Raw genomic sequence first — 16,849 nt, forward strand, 5'->3', positions numbered from 1 at the left:
GAGTCTTTATTTGAAAGACTCTGGTTGTATACAGATGTTATAATATCTGACCATCGTGTATGCTTTACAATAATACAGTCTCAATCATTTGCAAAGCTACAATTCGTATAAGCTATTGATCATGAAGGGACAAAGGGAATGCACTTTCAATGGCCTTTATTCCAATACCAAGAATTCAATATCAATCAATGATTTCGATTGTTTTTTGTTACGATTTTTGTATCCGCTATAGAGCTCGTGTTCTAAACCGATATCTATAGTGTTCTGTTGAGTGGAACAGGTCAAAGATAGCAATAGAGTGGGTCTTAAAGCTACTCTTGGTCACTTCAGTCAGTCGATCTTAACATCAACTTTGCCATGCATGTACAGGTATGCACTGTGATGGTCGCAACATTTGATCTTTAGCCCAATTGGTTTGTCTGTCATCGAATAACGCTCAACCTGAGTACGCATAGGATATTTTCATTCACGTCGAAGAACAACAACATGAATTTGATCTGATATAAGTAGAACAAGAGCATTATCAACGATATGGTATCAACTTGACCGTATTCAATGTGTTTTGGTGCTGCTGCGACAATGAGGAGGAGGATGCATTGAAACGCGCCACGATGTCATCTTGCGATCACGGGTCATATTCCATATTTATCTCGGGGAAACTGAATGAGCTGCATTTTTCGTTAAACACAGGGCGATTTGCCGTGTTATCCTTACTACAATGCAGCGTAATATGTACCACAAGTCCTGACTGTCGTGCGTATCACTTCAACCTTTCAAGAGTTTTTGGTGGTGACTGTGGCTTGGGTAAGACCGTAGAGAAACCTGGTAAAGATGTTCGGATGGCTCATATTTCGGGTGGAATCGAAAGAGATATTCATTTATGGCAGAAACAGGTAAGACGCGAAAACATGTTGGATCACCTGAAGTGAAAATATCCAAGTGTATGCACAGTGTAGAGTGTGTGTTACCGGTTTTTCAGGATTAGGCCAGGGAATGCGCGTTGTGACAGTACAAAACAGTACAACGAACTTGCATTTCATGACCACCTATATTTGTCGGCCACAGGAATGTAACCTGTTCGAGATAAGATTATAACTTCTGTGCAAAAGTGCACCCTTATGACGAAACCAACAATTTGGGACCAGATTCACTGATCGTTTAATTGTTCGCTAAGAGAGGCTCCGCTGTATACAATCTAGCCGAGTACAATCACAACACGTATATTTTTATGTATATCGAAATGTATAAAATATTTCGAAGGTCACCATCCCAAGTCTTCTTCCCCGCTAACTTGCGGCTTTGATCGCCTGCATCGTAATCACCAGTTGCAGGAGGAGGAATCGCAAGTGTTCAGTTATCAAAGAGGGAAAACAGACAGACTACGAGGAACCAACCTGGTTATGGGTAAAAAAAGCGGTAGCCAACAGATCCATCGGAGGAAGAATACTGAGATGGTAGAGAAACGAATACAGCAACTTGTTATCCTACTACCGATTACGGTTTTGGCAGAACCTTGGGCATGCATGGTCTTTACATTTGGTGCAAGCAAGCGATAATTGGCGTATGCTATAATATACACTCCTTCAATCGCCAACATTCGCTGGTCTGTACTTTGTTTTGACAGCTGATTATTAGAATGTGCCAGCAGTTCTTTCAAATCTTGACCACGATATGACCATGACGACTTATAGTAAACAAAACACGGGGCCGGTAATCACCTACAGAATAACATGCGTCTATTGTTTCTATCCCTTCAACTCTATGTAAGATGACTTATATCATCGTTTCATGTGCTTTCATCTAGGTACATTATGTGTTACACGACAAGTACAATATTACAGACAAAAAACCAACTGATGTGACTTCAATATACTACCACAGGGCATTAGACGCCATAGTAGTATATAACGCGTTTCATTTGTCTGATAAACAGTTCCTTATCTATAGGTTTGAGAAAAACAAATGGAATGTTAACCATTTCGGTGTTTCAAAGAGAAACCTTGGGTTGACACCTGCGAAAATTTCATACATAGAATTTCAGTTGATGCCAAAATATTTATATATTGCAGGCGAATTTAATAGATACATAGTGTGTGCCTTCTCAGTTCAAAGGATGGCATCCTCCATCAACAATAAAGATCAACTTCGACAAGCCAAAACAATTCATTTGGCAATATTCGACGAATTTGGCACCAATATCAAGCATCTCCTCATACCAATTGACGGTGCTCACGAGCTCGAAGAAGCAAGAGACCGATACGACATACTGAACCCAGATTTCTTTCGGGTGTTTTTCTGCAAGGATAAGTTTATCATGCGAGGGTTTGGTCCAGATTTCATTTTGCGGATTAGTTTGTACAAAATCCACGACAATGGTTTTTTCTTGAAGAAGACATTTATCAAGAAACTTTACACTTGGAAATATGCAAACATCAGCGACGTGCATCTGGATGCATTGAACATATTTGGATGCGAACGAGATGGGAGTTTCTACTTCTTTACGGCAAGGCGAAAGCCCGCTGTGATGTATTACAAGAGAGGTTCGCTTCAGCCTGCCTTGCATATGCTATACGATGGATTTTCCACCTTACAGCTGTCGAATAATAATTTTCGGTCCGGTTGCTACCGGTTTACTGCTACGCAGATTACAATTAAACTCTTAATGAAAGGCCTCAATTTTCGAGGAACACTTTTCGAAATGTGTAATTGTACCAGTTTCTGTTATAATGAGCCAGGAACTGGTAAAATGCTTGTGGAATCATTTGTCTCCCGGTTCTCTGTATTTAGCAGCAATGCAGGTGATATGGTAGTGTGGCGAACGCCTCATGTCGATATCGATGTCTACAAGCTTGTATGAATGAGCGAGTAAACACTATCCCTTGATCCGAACATTTCTTACCCATCGTATCCACCCAGCTCGGGAATCAATATAAGATTGTTGTAAGATTTGTACTTAAGATCTAATTCAGTTTCGTGTGAACGAACGTGTACATTTGTTTCGAGATTCTAGTAAAATTATGAGTTGAGATCAACAAAGAGTGTTCTGCAATCCACGTTCTTTACTGGGTCCCTTGACCAATGGAATCAACTGAGATGAATCTCTGGAGCAGTTGTGGTCGCTGCCTATGGTACGAAGTTCTAATCATGGCCTGGTTCACCGCCAGACGACGCTACCACTCTATGAATATGTAAAAATATTGTCATAAAGCGGCTGTGAACGTCTGTTGTTGGCAAGGGCAGACACAAAGTCAGATGGAGCCTAACTTTAAATCGCATCTGGTGAATAACATGATAAACAGCCTTCGTGGGGGGTCGATAAGCCTAAACTGATGAAGGTAACCTGATAAAGTGTCATCTGAGACCAACAGGACTGTAATCAACACGTGTGTGCATCTCCAAACTAGCCGAGGTGACAATGATATCTGCTCATGGGAAAAGAAAGCGGAGAGCCAATGCCAGCATGTTTGTATCTAACCGAGTTACCTTTGTAGAACAATACATTATGTCTTCAGTTTATCAGCATCGAATCGATCTGGTGCTGGAACAAGATTTCAGTTCAATAGCTAGTCCCCCCGTGTCGCTAGTTCACACATCGATTTAAACACACATCCACAAGAAGAAGCGATTTCAGCCGAAGTTCTTCATATTGATAGCGGAGGATTCAACAAGTTCTAATTGATCCACCATGCTATAAAGTTACTTTTAAATTCGTTCTGAAACGCCTTCGAAAATGACCGTCCCACCACTCATCTAACGAAATACTTTCTGAAAAACGATAACTTGTAATAAGACTTGCAATAGACTCGCAATGAGAAAATTGCTACTCTTTTGGCAAATCTCTCCCCAGTCTCCCTTAGTGAAAAATTTGCCCGCACTGGTCCCTTCGGCCAATCTCCTATAAAATACAGAAAGACGGGAGAGGGGCAGTTACGACTGCTTCGGATCACCCCAAAGTGACTTGTCAAGCTTTTCAGCCACATTGTAACGGCAGCGGTTCACACGACCTCGTAATCATTCAATCTCGTCACTTCTGATTAAAATCAAGAAGTTGTCTTCCGTCGTAATCTCCCAGTAATTGAAACACTGATCTTCTAAGACCGGCCGCCTTTGCTCCACGACCCATCATATTCGCTTAATTACACCGTATCGATCGGCGGTGCTGGGAGAGTCGGCGCTGTGCAGCGCAACTGACAGGTGGAACCAGGATCGGGTGGCGATGGTATGTACGGGGACCGAGAAACTATGAGCGATGCTGTATTTCGTGCTGTGGGGGTTAGAGAAATTGGTGTTGTAGAGAGGGAAAAGGCGAGGTGGTGCTGGTTGGCCGGATGAATCATAGCCCTGTGACGAAGACAGGCCCGGGATCTAGGAAAGTGGCATTGTCAGGAATGGGACCAAAGCTGTCTCAATGAAAATACATGTATAAACAATGCCTATGTCAAATGCTTGAGTTAGGCGAAAATGCTTGTTCTTTGTAATCTGCGACGTGATTGGTTGTTTGACTTAGGCATATAGTCCAGATTGTTTTGCTCACTATTGGGAGCCATTTCTGTAAAAAATCTCAATTTGTCCAAAAAGTTGGTTAGGCACTTATGTCAATAGTGTGACGACTCCTGTAATAGTCGTCAGGGTTTCCAAAACCTCAAATAATCCCCATGGATTGTTTATGAAAATTACAAATGTACCTTCTATTCAATTATCTTCAAGTCGGTCTCAGGGATAAGTTGGCCATTACATATCAAATTGTGCCCGCTTCCATTTTCAAATGGATCAGATTATGACCACTCGCTGTCACCAATCGAAGGTAATTCAATAACATTTGTCGTTGGGATTGACAGTTGGGTTTGATCGAGTTATGGTTGCACTCGCGGCATGATCATTGGGCTGGGCCGTAATGGGGTCTGGTTTCACCAATCTTGTTAAGATATCCAATGCCTAAAGGAGGATGGGACTGATGTGACTTTCGCGGCAAAGATAGAGAAAAGTGCTATACTTCGTTTACCCACCGACAACAACAGCAGGGTCCGGTAAGAGGAATACCGTTTTCAGCAGCAGCAGCAATATCACTACCTCTCACAAATCACGTATCTTGTTTTTTCCAACTGAGTGAGACAACATATTCACTTGTATAGTGTGAGAGTATATTCGTGCTGTCATACCAACCATGAATACGACAACGAACGAATAAACCCTGGTCCCAGGAGACCGATACGACACGACTATCGATCCGTAGTGGAATCAAATGGTCATTAATCACTGGGACGAGGGTCCAGACCTAATGCGCTAGCTTCAACCCATCTTCGAATTGTTAAATCAGATACACCCTAAGTAGATATTAGGAACGAGGTTGCCTGATCCGAGTGACTGGGGGATGCGGCAAGTAGTGATTCTGCCTGCTTCATGTTTTTGGTTTCCCTTGTAGCCAGAAAGTGTGCGGTGCCTCTGAACGCTTCTTTAAGCCAACAGCGCCAAGAGCGTGGTACCGCTAAACGTATTTGCATCTTTATTGGATTGCAGTCCCCGGGCCGTTAAGTCATTCTCCAAGTCTTTACATCAGTTACCGTTGCTAAGTGTAGACTTGCTCGTAACTGGAGACTTTAGGATGGGGCGTATCAAATGAGGCAGAACCTTTGACCCGGAAAGCCCCGTGAAGTATGCGTTGCGCAAACGGAAACCAATCGTATATTCTGCTACCGGGACGCTGCTGTACTTTTTCTGTGGTGACATCCGTCTAACTAAAAACACAATGGATATCACACATGCTATGTTTTGGATTACACTTTTGATTGGTGGAACAGTGGTGTATGGATTCCCCACGGAAATCCCAATAGGTAAGTTGATTCATTGGTAGCTTCAACCGTTACTTATTAGCCTACCTTTTTTTATAAATTTCAAAACAATGTTATGTATTTTTCTTATACATTGAAGGATTTAAAAGTTAATGGTCATGGTGTAACCACAGCAGGGTTTAGTTGGAAAGTGCTACCATCATCGGTATCGTAGATTGAAGTTATGCATACAGTTATACTACAGAAAGGACAGACACTCAAACCTTTTGAAAGTTCAACATTCTGATTGAATAATGCCAGATATTCGGCCTCCATCGGAACATTCACCATTTTTCATTTTATCATTACATGCACCTGCCGATGGACAGTGTGATCATATAGATGATGATTCAAGAACAAATCTGGCATATGATAGAAATAACGATACATGTACACTTGAAAGTGGTCTTGCTGCTCCATTCGCCAGTAGGTGCCTTCCTTCATATTGTCCTCAGGTGATAACGGTAAAGTTTGGCTGGCTATTCTTCACCCACGTTTTAAAAAATAACCTAGTCTTATATACACTTAGACCAAAACTGGAATAGAAATTATGGTTGAACCCTAATTGGAATAACAACTAAGGTTGACTCTGCTCTTTCAACCAATTTTCAGACAATTAAAGGTTCCATAATGTCTGTTTCCCAGTTGAAAAATAACTAACATCCGCCCTTAAATTAAGTTTTCTCGACAAGAAATATAATCATGTTATGTTTTTTGACAATGTTCTTTAAGATTAGACCTTAATTAACAATAGATTCGAAACTGAAAATCCCATATTTTTGCGCCAATAATAACCCATAAAAACACTCAGTACTAGATGTCATTTGTATGAAAGACACGTCTTACTTTAGCTCCTAATTTCCGGTAACCAGCCAACGTTCTTGATTGAAAATGCAATATTTGGCTCCATGGGGCTTCAGGTTTCTATATGGAATATTAACGTTGTTATATTCCGGAGGTGTCAGAGGTACGTGGCATGTTGCAGGAAGTCAGTTTGTTGAACTGTGTATGTGTTTTGTGAATAAATTGCCTGATGTTATGGATATTTCAGTGGGCCACTAATAAGACCATTCGATCCACTATCTTCCTAACAAAATTGTCGCTATAGGAATTTCCTGTGATTATTTGACTTCTCGACCAGTTGATGATGAATAAGGTGCAGAGTAAAAGAACAACCCAAGTCAAAAATCCAGATAAGACCCTTACAGGATTCTTAGTTAAGATCTTATTCAATTTCGTGTACAAGTGCATGTACATTTGTACAGTACTCTTGCGAGATTCTTAGTTAAGATCTTATTCAATTTCGTGTACAAGTGCATGTACATTTGTACAATACTCTTGCGAGATTCTTAGTTAAGATCTTATTCAATTTCCTGTACAAGTGCATGTACATTTGTACAGTACTCTTGCGAGATTCTTAGTTAAGATCTTATTCAATTTCGTGTACAAGTGCATGTACATTTGTACAGTACTCTTGCGAGATTCTTAGTTAAGATCTTATTCAATTTCGTGTACAAGTGCATGTACATTTGTACAGTACTCTTGCGAGATTCTTAGTTAAGATCTTATTCAATTTCGTGTACAAGTGCATGTACATTTGTACAATACTCTTGCGAGATTCTTAGTTAAGATATTAACTTGGATCGAGGAACAACGCCAGGCAAAACTGAAATGTTCGTACAGAGAAATGCAATGCATGTACAAAAAGTCAGGGCATCGTGTCTATATACTTCTTACAAACTGATACAGACCCATCCAGTCAGTGTAGCTATCATCAAAGCCAGAAAACGTGCCCAATTACTCCTCTATCCAGCCATATGATGCCACAAATCATGATATCAATGGGACGTGTGTTTGCCTCAGTCATTCAGGCATGGCCGTGAGCTCTTCCGTGTTGACAAGGGATCATAGCTAGATCTAAACAAATACCACTTCCACATCCGAGATTAATATCGCAATTGTCATATTCCATGGCATAACGCTAAGCAAACAAGAGATTTAAACGCCTCGATATGACATATTATTTGGATAAGACTTCTCTGATAAGCGGTCAGCTAGGGCCCAGTATTCATGATGGGCTGCGTGATGGATGATGGCTATTGTGTTTGCTCAAGTCCTATATATTTTGGATTGGTAGAGTTGTCAGGAACTCTTGGGACATTCAGTTTATAATTGCAATATTCGGAGAGCAAAAAGCAATCCAAAGCGATTTGCTGGATATATACGTATCTTACATCGGAAAAAATGTGTTCGGATTTGATGCGACAAGGCGATATCAGCCAAAACGACAAGCTATAGCAGTTTCTCCAAATTGTTTTTTTCACAGTCGCGAACATAAATTGCTCAACTATCCTATTGCTACCCACGCATTTGACGCAAAAGGCGAGAAAACGCTGCAAAAAGTGCTTCATGTCCGAGTTTCATTAGCAATAATTCTGGGTAGTTCGCAGCCGAGCTATCGAGATAAATCATCCCTGGAAAAGAACTGGCGGAAATAGGTTGCTCAGGTGGCGGACGGTGCGGTTAGATGCGGTGTCGGCTTCGTGGTCGCAGGTGTTCACAGGTGCAGTAATGACGGGGGAGACGATGTCTGGTGGCGGAATGCGAGAGGGCAGTCTCACCTCAACTGCCCTTGCTGTCTGTAGTCAGTTGTATTCAGACAATATCAGGCTGTACCTCGATTACTTTAGGGTCATGTTACCACAGGTCGAAAACTTTCCAAGAAGTTCGTATACAGATCATATATTTATACAAATGATATCATTTCTATGACGAATGCAACGTACTATTCAGTCAAAATCAACATGTCCCAACCTAACTATAAAACTCGTTCGTGGCTTACTATCGATTCAAGACAACTCGCCGTCGTTTACAATCTAATTCCAGCCACTAACGTATCCACCAATGCTCATTATCTCCACAAATTCGCCAATAACTGCCATCCACGTGTATATTCAAACTTTGCCTCTCCTTGAAGTATTCCATCAAATGATTGGCTGAGGCTAATTGACGTCATCTAGAGGACAAATTAAATTACAATCAGGCTAATTTGCGTCGTCGTCGTCTTTGATTGAATCATGTCTGAAGATTTCGCTGGGGAATCTTAACTAAAAGGCGATTTAATCCTTAAAATGATCAAGCTGTGATAACGATTTACCAGCCAATTAGGCTAATGGGTGTCTTGCAGTGAGCAGGAAATGTTGAATTCAAGTCATTTTACGAGAAGGAGATGTATTTAAGTTGCTTCAAACTTGGACTGTACAGGAAGGACAAACAGTTCAATTGATATCAATCATTACTCTAACCCAAGTAAATCGAGACATTCCGATACTTGTTACCAGGAACCATCTCGGCGATTTCACTCACTCACTATGAGGCCATCCCATCAATAAAACAGCTTGATAGTAACAACGTTCAAGGTTAGTTGCTTTTTGGCCTCAAACAAGCTTTTGATGATTATGATATAATAGCTGGCTCATATTCAAAAACAAAACAAAACACTATGGTTAGATTCGACTTGGTGGTAACATTAGATACTGCTACAGGTAGTAAAACTAGCAAATGATGCATCGACGATTCAGATAAACGCGACGCTTGAAGTTAAATCGAAGAAACTCTCCGTATTCCTCAGGTCGACACACCAGAAAAACATCTTATGAGCTTCTTTGTCAAGAGTTATTCAGTTTCACATACTGTATGTACATGTACAATCTTTACAAGTTTACTGTAAGATTCTTAGTTAAGATTCTCAATATAAGAAGGAATCATGTGACAGATTTACATGTAAGTGTACATGTACACAAAATTGAATAAGATCTTGGCTAAGAATCTTATTAGAACATTTGACTTGGGTTTTGACATGATTTAGCTGTGTGTCATCGGTGACATGTATGCTTGAAGTTCATGTTCTGACGTTCACTACTCGATTACCAATTTGTAGCAACATATTCTTTTCACATAACATATCATTTTTCATCATAATCTGATTTCTCGATTGCTGAGCAGTACCACATGTATTCATTGGCTTGGGGAGTCAGAGCCGCGTGGGGAAGTTTCTTGATTTATAGAAGAGCTGGTACGTTTTTCCCCAATAACTTCATGTTTATTAATTGGATCCAATTCACATCCCCAAATGTACCATGTGCGGAACATCTCCAAACATTTGACGACAATTCATGTTGGAATGAAAGCAACAAAACCATTTGGGAGCTGAAAAAACAAGCGACGAAATGAGATTATGAGATGAAACATCCATTTTGTTGCCTTCAGACCCAATAGATGAAGTAAATGGTTCCACAATGACTGTCAAAGTTGCATCATCAAAAGCGATGTCACTATTATAAATTGCGCCGTCCCCCCTTCGGGAACTGAACTAGTATATTGCATGCGAAGAGTATAAACATAATCCGATATATTACTGCTTGTATTTTTAAGGCTCGTCACTGGAGTGGCGGTATAGCTTTGAAGCAGCGTGGCCACGAATGGCTTGATAACTGATTGCATGCATATAAAGTTGTCAGTTTAAGTGGTTTGGGATTGCCTGTGGTATTTTGTTTGACTTCGACCGCCATGGTTTTTTTCTGTTTTGATTCTCTCATGAAAAAGCGTGTGTGATACTTCATGGTGAAACGTTGCTTGCCAACGAGGCTGTCAGTGGATATCATCACCATAATTGAAGGTTCCCTGCGTTAGTGTGGATTGGGAATTAATGTTAAAAGAGATGGTAGATGGCGTGTTTTCCAGTTCTGTTCCATAAATTCAGCCCGCTCTACCGATGCACATAAATAGCATTTTATCAGAGCATCAATTATACGTTTGGTAAAGGTGGGCAATGCTTTGTCAATGCCAAATAAAACAACAACAAAAACATATCTGTCATCAGTTGATGGTAAAATTATTGAAATGTACTCATGTGTTCCGCTGCTTTTTACAGTGGTTGCGAGTGTTTGGTGAGTATGCACAGAGGCACGTCAAGCTATGGTTAAAAATAGGGCCAGAATCTAATGGAATAATCATTTTCATACTGACCAATGGATAGCCAAACTGGTTAGACATCATCACGGCTATCATAGAGGACTCTACTTGCTGGTGTGGATGATATTTCCCCGCGGACCAATCTATCACGGCTAGTGTAGTCGATACAAATACTGTACTAGTCGGGTTTCGAATAGAGTTATATAGCCACTGGGTGAGTTAACAACTCAGCTTACACACTGTGTTATGTGTCAGTGTAACAGATATGTTAACATTATGTTAACCTAGACACCTAAAATTGTGGTTCAGGTTACCATCCTGTTGACATCATCATGCTTCTTTCAATGACAGACCACTGTGGTTCAACAGATCTGTAACGCTCTAACTTCACACTGCTACACGATTTTCTTTCATAGGCTGTCTTTGAAACGTTCTCCAAATATTTTACTTTGGGAATGGTGTACATTATATAAAGCTGTGATGTTAAACCTACAGATATGTTGAGATTTCTCAGTTACACTAACACCAACACAAACACACATGTAACACAAGTCAGTTCATATTTATAATGTGTAACATATCTGCTACAAATCTGTTACACGAACACCTAACGCCAGGTGTAATCAGCAATGTGAACTCACCCACTGCCTCGTCAATTCGTCAGTTTGCCAGCTCATGTCACCACATATTCGAAGTTATACCTAAGAGTAACAGTGAATGTTGCCAAGGCCTCACCTGTTTGTCTCATCCTGTCTAGCTCGTGTCAGCGGTGAAATAAGCAAGTGCGAACAGACAATGTAATATAGTCGTCAATTTGTTATCAATTCGATGAGGTTGGTCTCTCCTGGGTATGAATGTCATTAGACTCTGCGGTAGAATTAGTTTAAGGTAGGCGAAGGAATCCCACCGGACGCTACCTGATGAAATTCACCATTTTGACGGATTTGTTCAGACTTGGAGTTGGCAGGTCGTCAACAAGGTTTATCGAAAACCCAAATACACATTTCATCCTTCAGATTTGAATTTTTTTATAAGTCCAACATTCTGAAAAACTTTCAAAGCCAAACATTTTTTGAGACTGATGATGTTTCTTCATTTTCAGGAGAAAAAAACAATGAAAAAAATATTTGGAGTTGAAATTGTTTTTCATCTGTACCATGATAATTTGCCGCAATCAATTTCTTGAATGGCAGCACTCATCTTTTCACGGCAATAAGGCCCTTTGGTCGGGTTAGAGTGGTAAATTTGATCATTGGGACTGCCCACTCCAGTGGTCGTGGTCTGGGTACCGGGGTGGTCGTGTTACCGGGGGCCTTGTAATGGTAATTAGAGAGGAATCCATTCGGGACCGGCGATTCTTTGTCGTCTTAGCGGGGTGGTTGCGTTACTGGGGTGGTCGCCGACCGGGGTTCCACTGTATATAGTAATGGAAAATAAATTGCCAGTCAAGTCAACACTAGATGTTAACATTGTCCTATTAAAGGAGCGTGTTCAGCGTAACGCTTGACTAAAGAGGTCTTGTCTGACAGATACAAGATGGGAAATCGATTGAGAGTCGTTGACTTTTGCCTCAATGAGTTGGTCGTCCTGTATCGGCAGATGTGAGCCAACACAGACCTCTTTGTCGGCAATGGGGAAGATGTTGGGATTTTGGATATTTTCATTCATGTTGGTACATATATCAGTATTACCTATCATGTTTCTATAGAGATGTTTCAAGCCGGTGCTTCAGTGTTCACAGGCGCTTTTCATATCTTAACGAGCTATATCATTCTCCTGGATAAGGAGATGCGCCTTAAGCAGTTTTTTTAAATGTTTTAAGACTGGTAAACTTTTGTAAACATTTTGGCAATTGGTTCCTGAACATAGCAGCAGAAACACTAGTAGTAAGCGGTCGGTGCCTTTGGACTACCAGGGTATGGAATCCTCTGACTTAAGGTGCCTTCGTGGTTGGTAAAGAACTGCTCATATCAAAGAGATACCCAGGAACCTGGCCTTGCAAATACTTGAAAACTTGAATCAGTGCCTTGAGATGAAGATGAAGTTGGGCCTTACATAGCTTATGCAGAGAAGGCACTACGAGAGAAAGAGAGACAGCTACATGAGAGACAGCCAAGTAGAAAGCAGCCAGCAGAGATGAGTAGAGAACATGATGCAGGGACGATTCGTTGCCACCGAAGGCACCAATAGTGCGAAACTAGTGTTAGTGAACAAAGTGCTATCACAACAACCAATTTCTCTTCCGTTGCCATCGCCTCAGGCCTGCTGGACAATCGACTGCACCAGACACATTAGTGTTAATATTTCATTAAGACGTAGTCGGGACACGTAAGAGATATATTAGGGGAATAGGTAGCACGTTGGTCTACGAGAAATGACTGGGACATCGGGGCGGATTTTCAGAACCGGCACTAAGGTTTCAGAATCGACCGGGGCTTAAAAGTGGAAAGTATGATGGTAACCTCGACTGTTGTTGCTATCAGACTTAAAACCTGAACGTTTCCTTTTCCAGCCTCTAGTACCATTGTGACCAGCTTGTTCGGCATTCACCTGTAGTGCAGTGTTTGACATCGCTCACATGCCATGCTGTTGCCACAATTCGAGTCTTGGGCTTATCTTGACGAGCATAGTCTCTACATTGTGATTTTATTGTGTTTCATGAGGGCAATGGTCAGATACATGACATCAGCGTGGATATTCGGATCCATGCACCACCAACAACAATCCTATCATCAAACAGAATTGGTTATGTCGGCCAAGTCTTTTCGTATCTCTTCCCTGAACGGAATACTTACCTAGCCTCGGTTCCTCCCCAAGATTGAAACGCATGAACTTATCTTGTTCGCAATGCACCAAGAAGGCAAACGTTCTTGTTTATGCTTTAATGTGACTTGGCAAATGGGATGGAAAGCAAATTTTCGCAGTAGTTTTCTTCCATCTACCACTAAATAAATAATTTCTGCCAAGTCATCTCTTAGATCTTACGTGTACCGACTCCTTACGTCGCTCAACCACTAAAATATTAACACTAACATGACTAATGCGTTTTGCCTGGCCGTTACTCAAAGAACAAACAGAATACTCAAGCCAGCCCAACATGGGATGAAGCTTTACGTATAAAGAAGCCCTTTCAGATAGATGGATGAGGTTATTCTCTAATAGAGTTAAGACACGACACATCGGGACGTTTTGTCTGGACACTAATAGACTTCATCAGTAGTGGCTTATCCGTCAGTACTGATAGCACCTCGGCTTTGGGTTACCACGATACCGCTGAATATGCTCCAACATTCGGCGACATTACGAAGCCATACTTTCCGTGTCTGCGTAGAACGATTTGCTTGGTTTCTTTGAACCTCAGCAGCAAATTCGGAGTGAAACCTTCTTAATGTGAGCGGATTTTGTGACACGCTTCCTTCTGGGGAGCGGTCGAGGTGAAACCTTTGAAATGTGACTCCAAGAACGGTGTAATTCCGACTCTTCTTGTTTCTCCAGCTTCGTAAGCGTAACCAGTCGTAACCAGTTGGAGGATTACACCTACAGGCAAAAATGGTACGTTCCTGTTAAGAGATTCATACTGATTTGGCAGAAAGACTATCTTGAATGTCCGGAAACACGTCAGTCAAGATATGCAGCTGTCAATGAGGTATTTTGGGTTGGCACAAATCCTCTCTGGCTGTTCTTCTCCAATGAATTGTATATGGTCAAGACCGTGTTGCCCTAAACTCACTTTGCTACGGACGACCAGATGTGAAACCCAGGTAGCGGTCATACATCATGATTGGCTCAAATATCTCGACGTGTTTTGCATATCACACATACGTGTAATGACCATCAGACATTCAAGTCGCATGCTATTTACATTTGAGGCTGAAGTAAGTCATCTTGTCTACTTAGGTTAATATCGTTTTATTGCTCTCATCGCAGAAGCTGGTACGAATCACAGGTTTAATCAGGATGAATGTAGCCACCAGTCATAAACATGTACATACTATCGATAGAGATGTGTACGATCAAGTTCTGGTTGCCATAAAAGTCTTTGTAAGGGACGATCAGTCACCAATCCAGATACCAGGCATATTATGATTAGTCCAAATATCTTATCGTAGTGCGCATATCGCAGATACTTGTGATGACCATTTGGAGAGGGCTGTATATTTACTGAGTTGGCTCACTTATGGATTATAATTGCAAGTATATTTACGTCTACTGCATTATATGCCCCTGGAGTGTGTGGTTTGATAGTCAAACTAAACAAGCCAACACTAGCAATTATCATTATTTCCCTGCTGTATTTCTTCGATAAGAGAATAAAAAATTATGTAGTATCAAATGTCTCGCCGCAGCTAATACGATTCAAGCAATTTTGTTGTCAGATTTCCTCGTCAATTGTCATTGTGTATAATCAAAAATGGAATCGTAGGCCGAGACACAGTTTAATGAGATGGTGTATGTTCTTCATAATCGGTGGAGAGGTATTGGAATCAGGTAGCCGAGATACTTACCATCAGCACCATGAAAGCTGCTGAAGTTGGTGTCGCATCTGAGGAGAAAAACGGAACATGCTTGCAATGAATATAAACGAACCAACTCGAGATAACACGGTATCGACCAATTCATCTCGACTCTTCGAATCTCGTCCAAGATATGGCCATTTTTTTACCTTCTGGATGTCAGTTAATTCCTTCGCACACGTATTCGTATCACCTCTGAATCTGATCGTTGTTGGCGTAGCGCTCAAACTAGTACCCCGGTGCTCCAAGGCGCGAGGGCGTGAGGATGTGGCTGGCGAACTGGCGTCTTTGGACACGCGATGCTACTTTTGAGGCAATAATTATTACGACTCCAGAGTAGGAACGCAGCAGCATTTCACAAGAAAGGCCTGTGAATGATCACCAGCACTACGCCTACACACTGACCTTTTTCTACAGGAGTACATTCCGTGCCACATATACACGCGGAATTAAAGCTATGAACACAATGGAGACCATAGCTGACCCAGTGAAACTGGATCCTCTGCTTGAGATCTCAAGATCCTTCGATACATACGCACAGATCCTGTTACTACTGTTTGGAGTAGTCGGAAATGCGTTGAGTTTCTTGGTCATGAACGTACCAAGTAACCGCGCCAACGTCATGTGTTTCTACCTCAAAATGTTAGCAGTTTCCGACATGATCACAGTAGTGTTTTACTCTCTACCTAGGCTGATGGTGAACCTCCAACCAGATCTTCTCAAAAGCAAGGCAATGGGAGACTTAAAATGTCTCTCCAGTTTTTTAATCGTGTCGATTTTTCTCAATGTTTCATTATGGCAACTTTTGATTGTTGCTATAGACAGATACATCGTAGTCAAATTCCCGCTCAGGGCGTCCATCTGGTGTACAATGAAAAAGGCTAAAATCCTATTGACCACCAATGTCCTGTTTCATATTATCATATACTCTCCATGTGTGTTTTTCTACTCAACGCTTGATGACAACAGTTCATACAGTGAATGTGCATTACCACCATACCTAGGATGGTTTATGCTGGCTGCAGATCTCATGAATGCAATTATTGACGTCATAATCCCGGTTGGATCTCTGTTCATACTGAACATTGCCATCATTTTCACCCTGCGAAAGCACACTTTAGACATTTGTGGGGCAAGTTCGGACAACAAGGCCAGAGCAAAGCAGGAACGGTCCATAACAGTGATGCTGATAGTCATAGTCACAACTCTCTTAGTTCTTATTCTGCCGTTCACCGTGGACTTTATCATGTGGAAATGCTGCATGGACGACTTCCTAGTTTCACATCCCGCCGCTAGGGTACTCTCACACGAGATTTCTATGACCATTGGTGTGGCAAATACAGCAGTTAATTTCTACCTTTACTTGGCCAGCAGTTCGAAATTCAGAAATGACGTTCGTTCTTTATTTATCAAGAAGTGATGCTTTAGAGGTCTACACTTCTTCATGCGATGAGACATTGTCACGTTGCGATACCGCGTTACGAAACTTACAATTATCGGTAAAACAAGCACAATATTAGTGCCAGTGCTGGC

General features: G+C 41.3%; 1 protein-coding gene across 2 annotated transcripts in view; it reads left to right on the forward strand.

The window, feature by feature from the left end:
- Positions 1-2,411: 2,411 nt before the first annotated feature.
- The window catches only part of LOC135494541 (glutamate receptor-like), a 77,581-nt gene continuing 63,143 nt past the window's right edge, over positions 2,412-16,849 (forward strand). For both annotated transcript variants that reach the window (XM_064782610.1, XM_064782609.1), the window contains exon 1: positions 2,412-5,831. In XM_064782610.1, coding sequence (XP_064638680.1) covers positions 5,747-5,831 — 85 coding nt within the window. In that variant the 5' untranslated portion in view covers positions 2,412-5,746. The remainder of the gene's footprint in view (positions 5,832-16,849) is intronic.

This window comes from Lineus longissimus, chromosome 10 (assembly GCF_910592395.1).
Source record: "Lineus longissimus chromosome 10, tnLinLong1.2, whole genome shotgun sequence".
NCBI lineage: Eukaryota > Metazoa > Nemertea > Pilidiophora > Heteronemertea > Lineidae > Lineus > Lineus longissimus.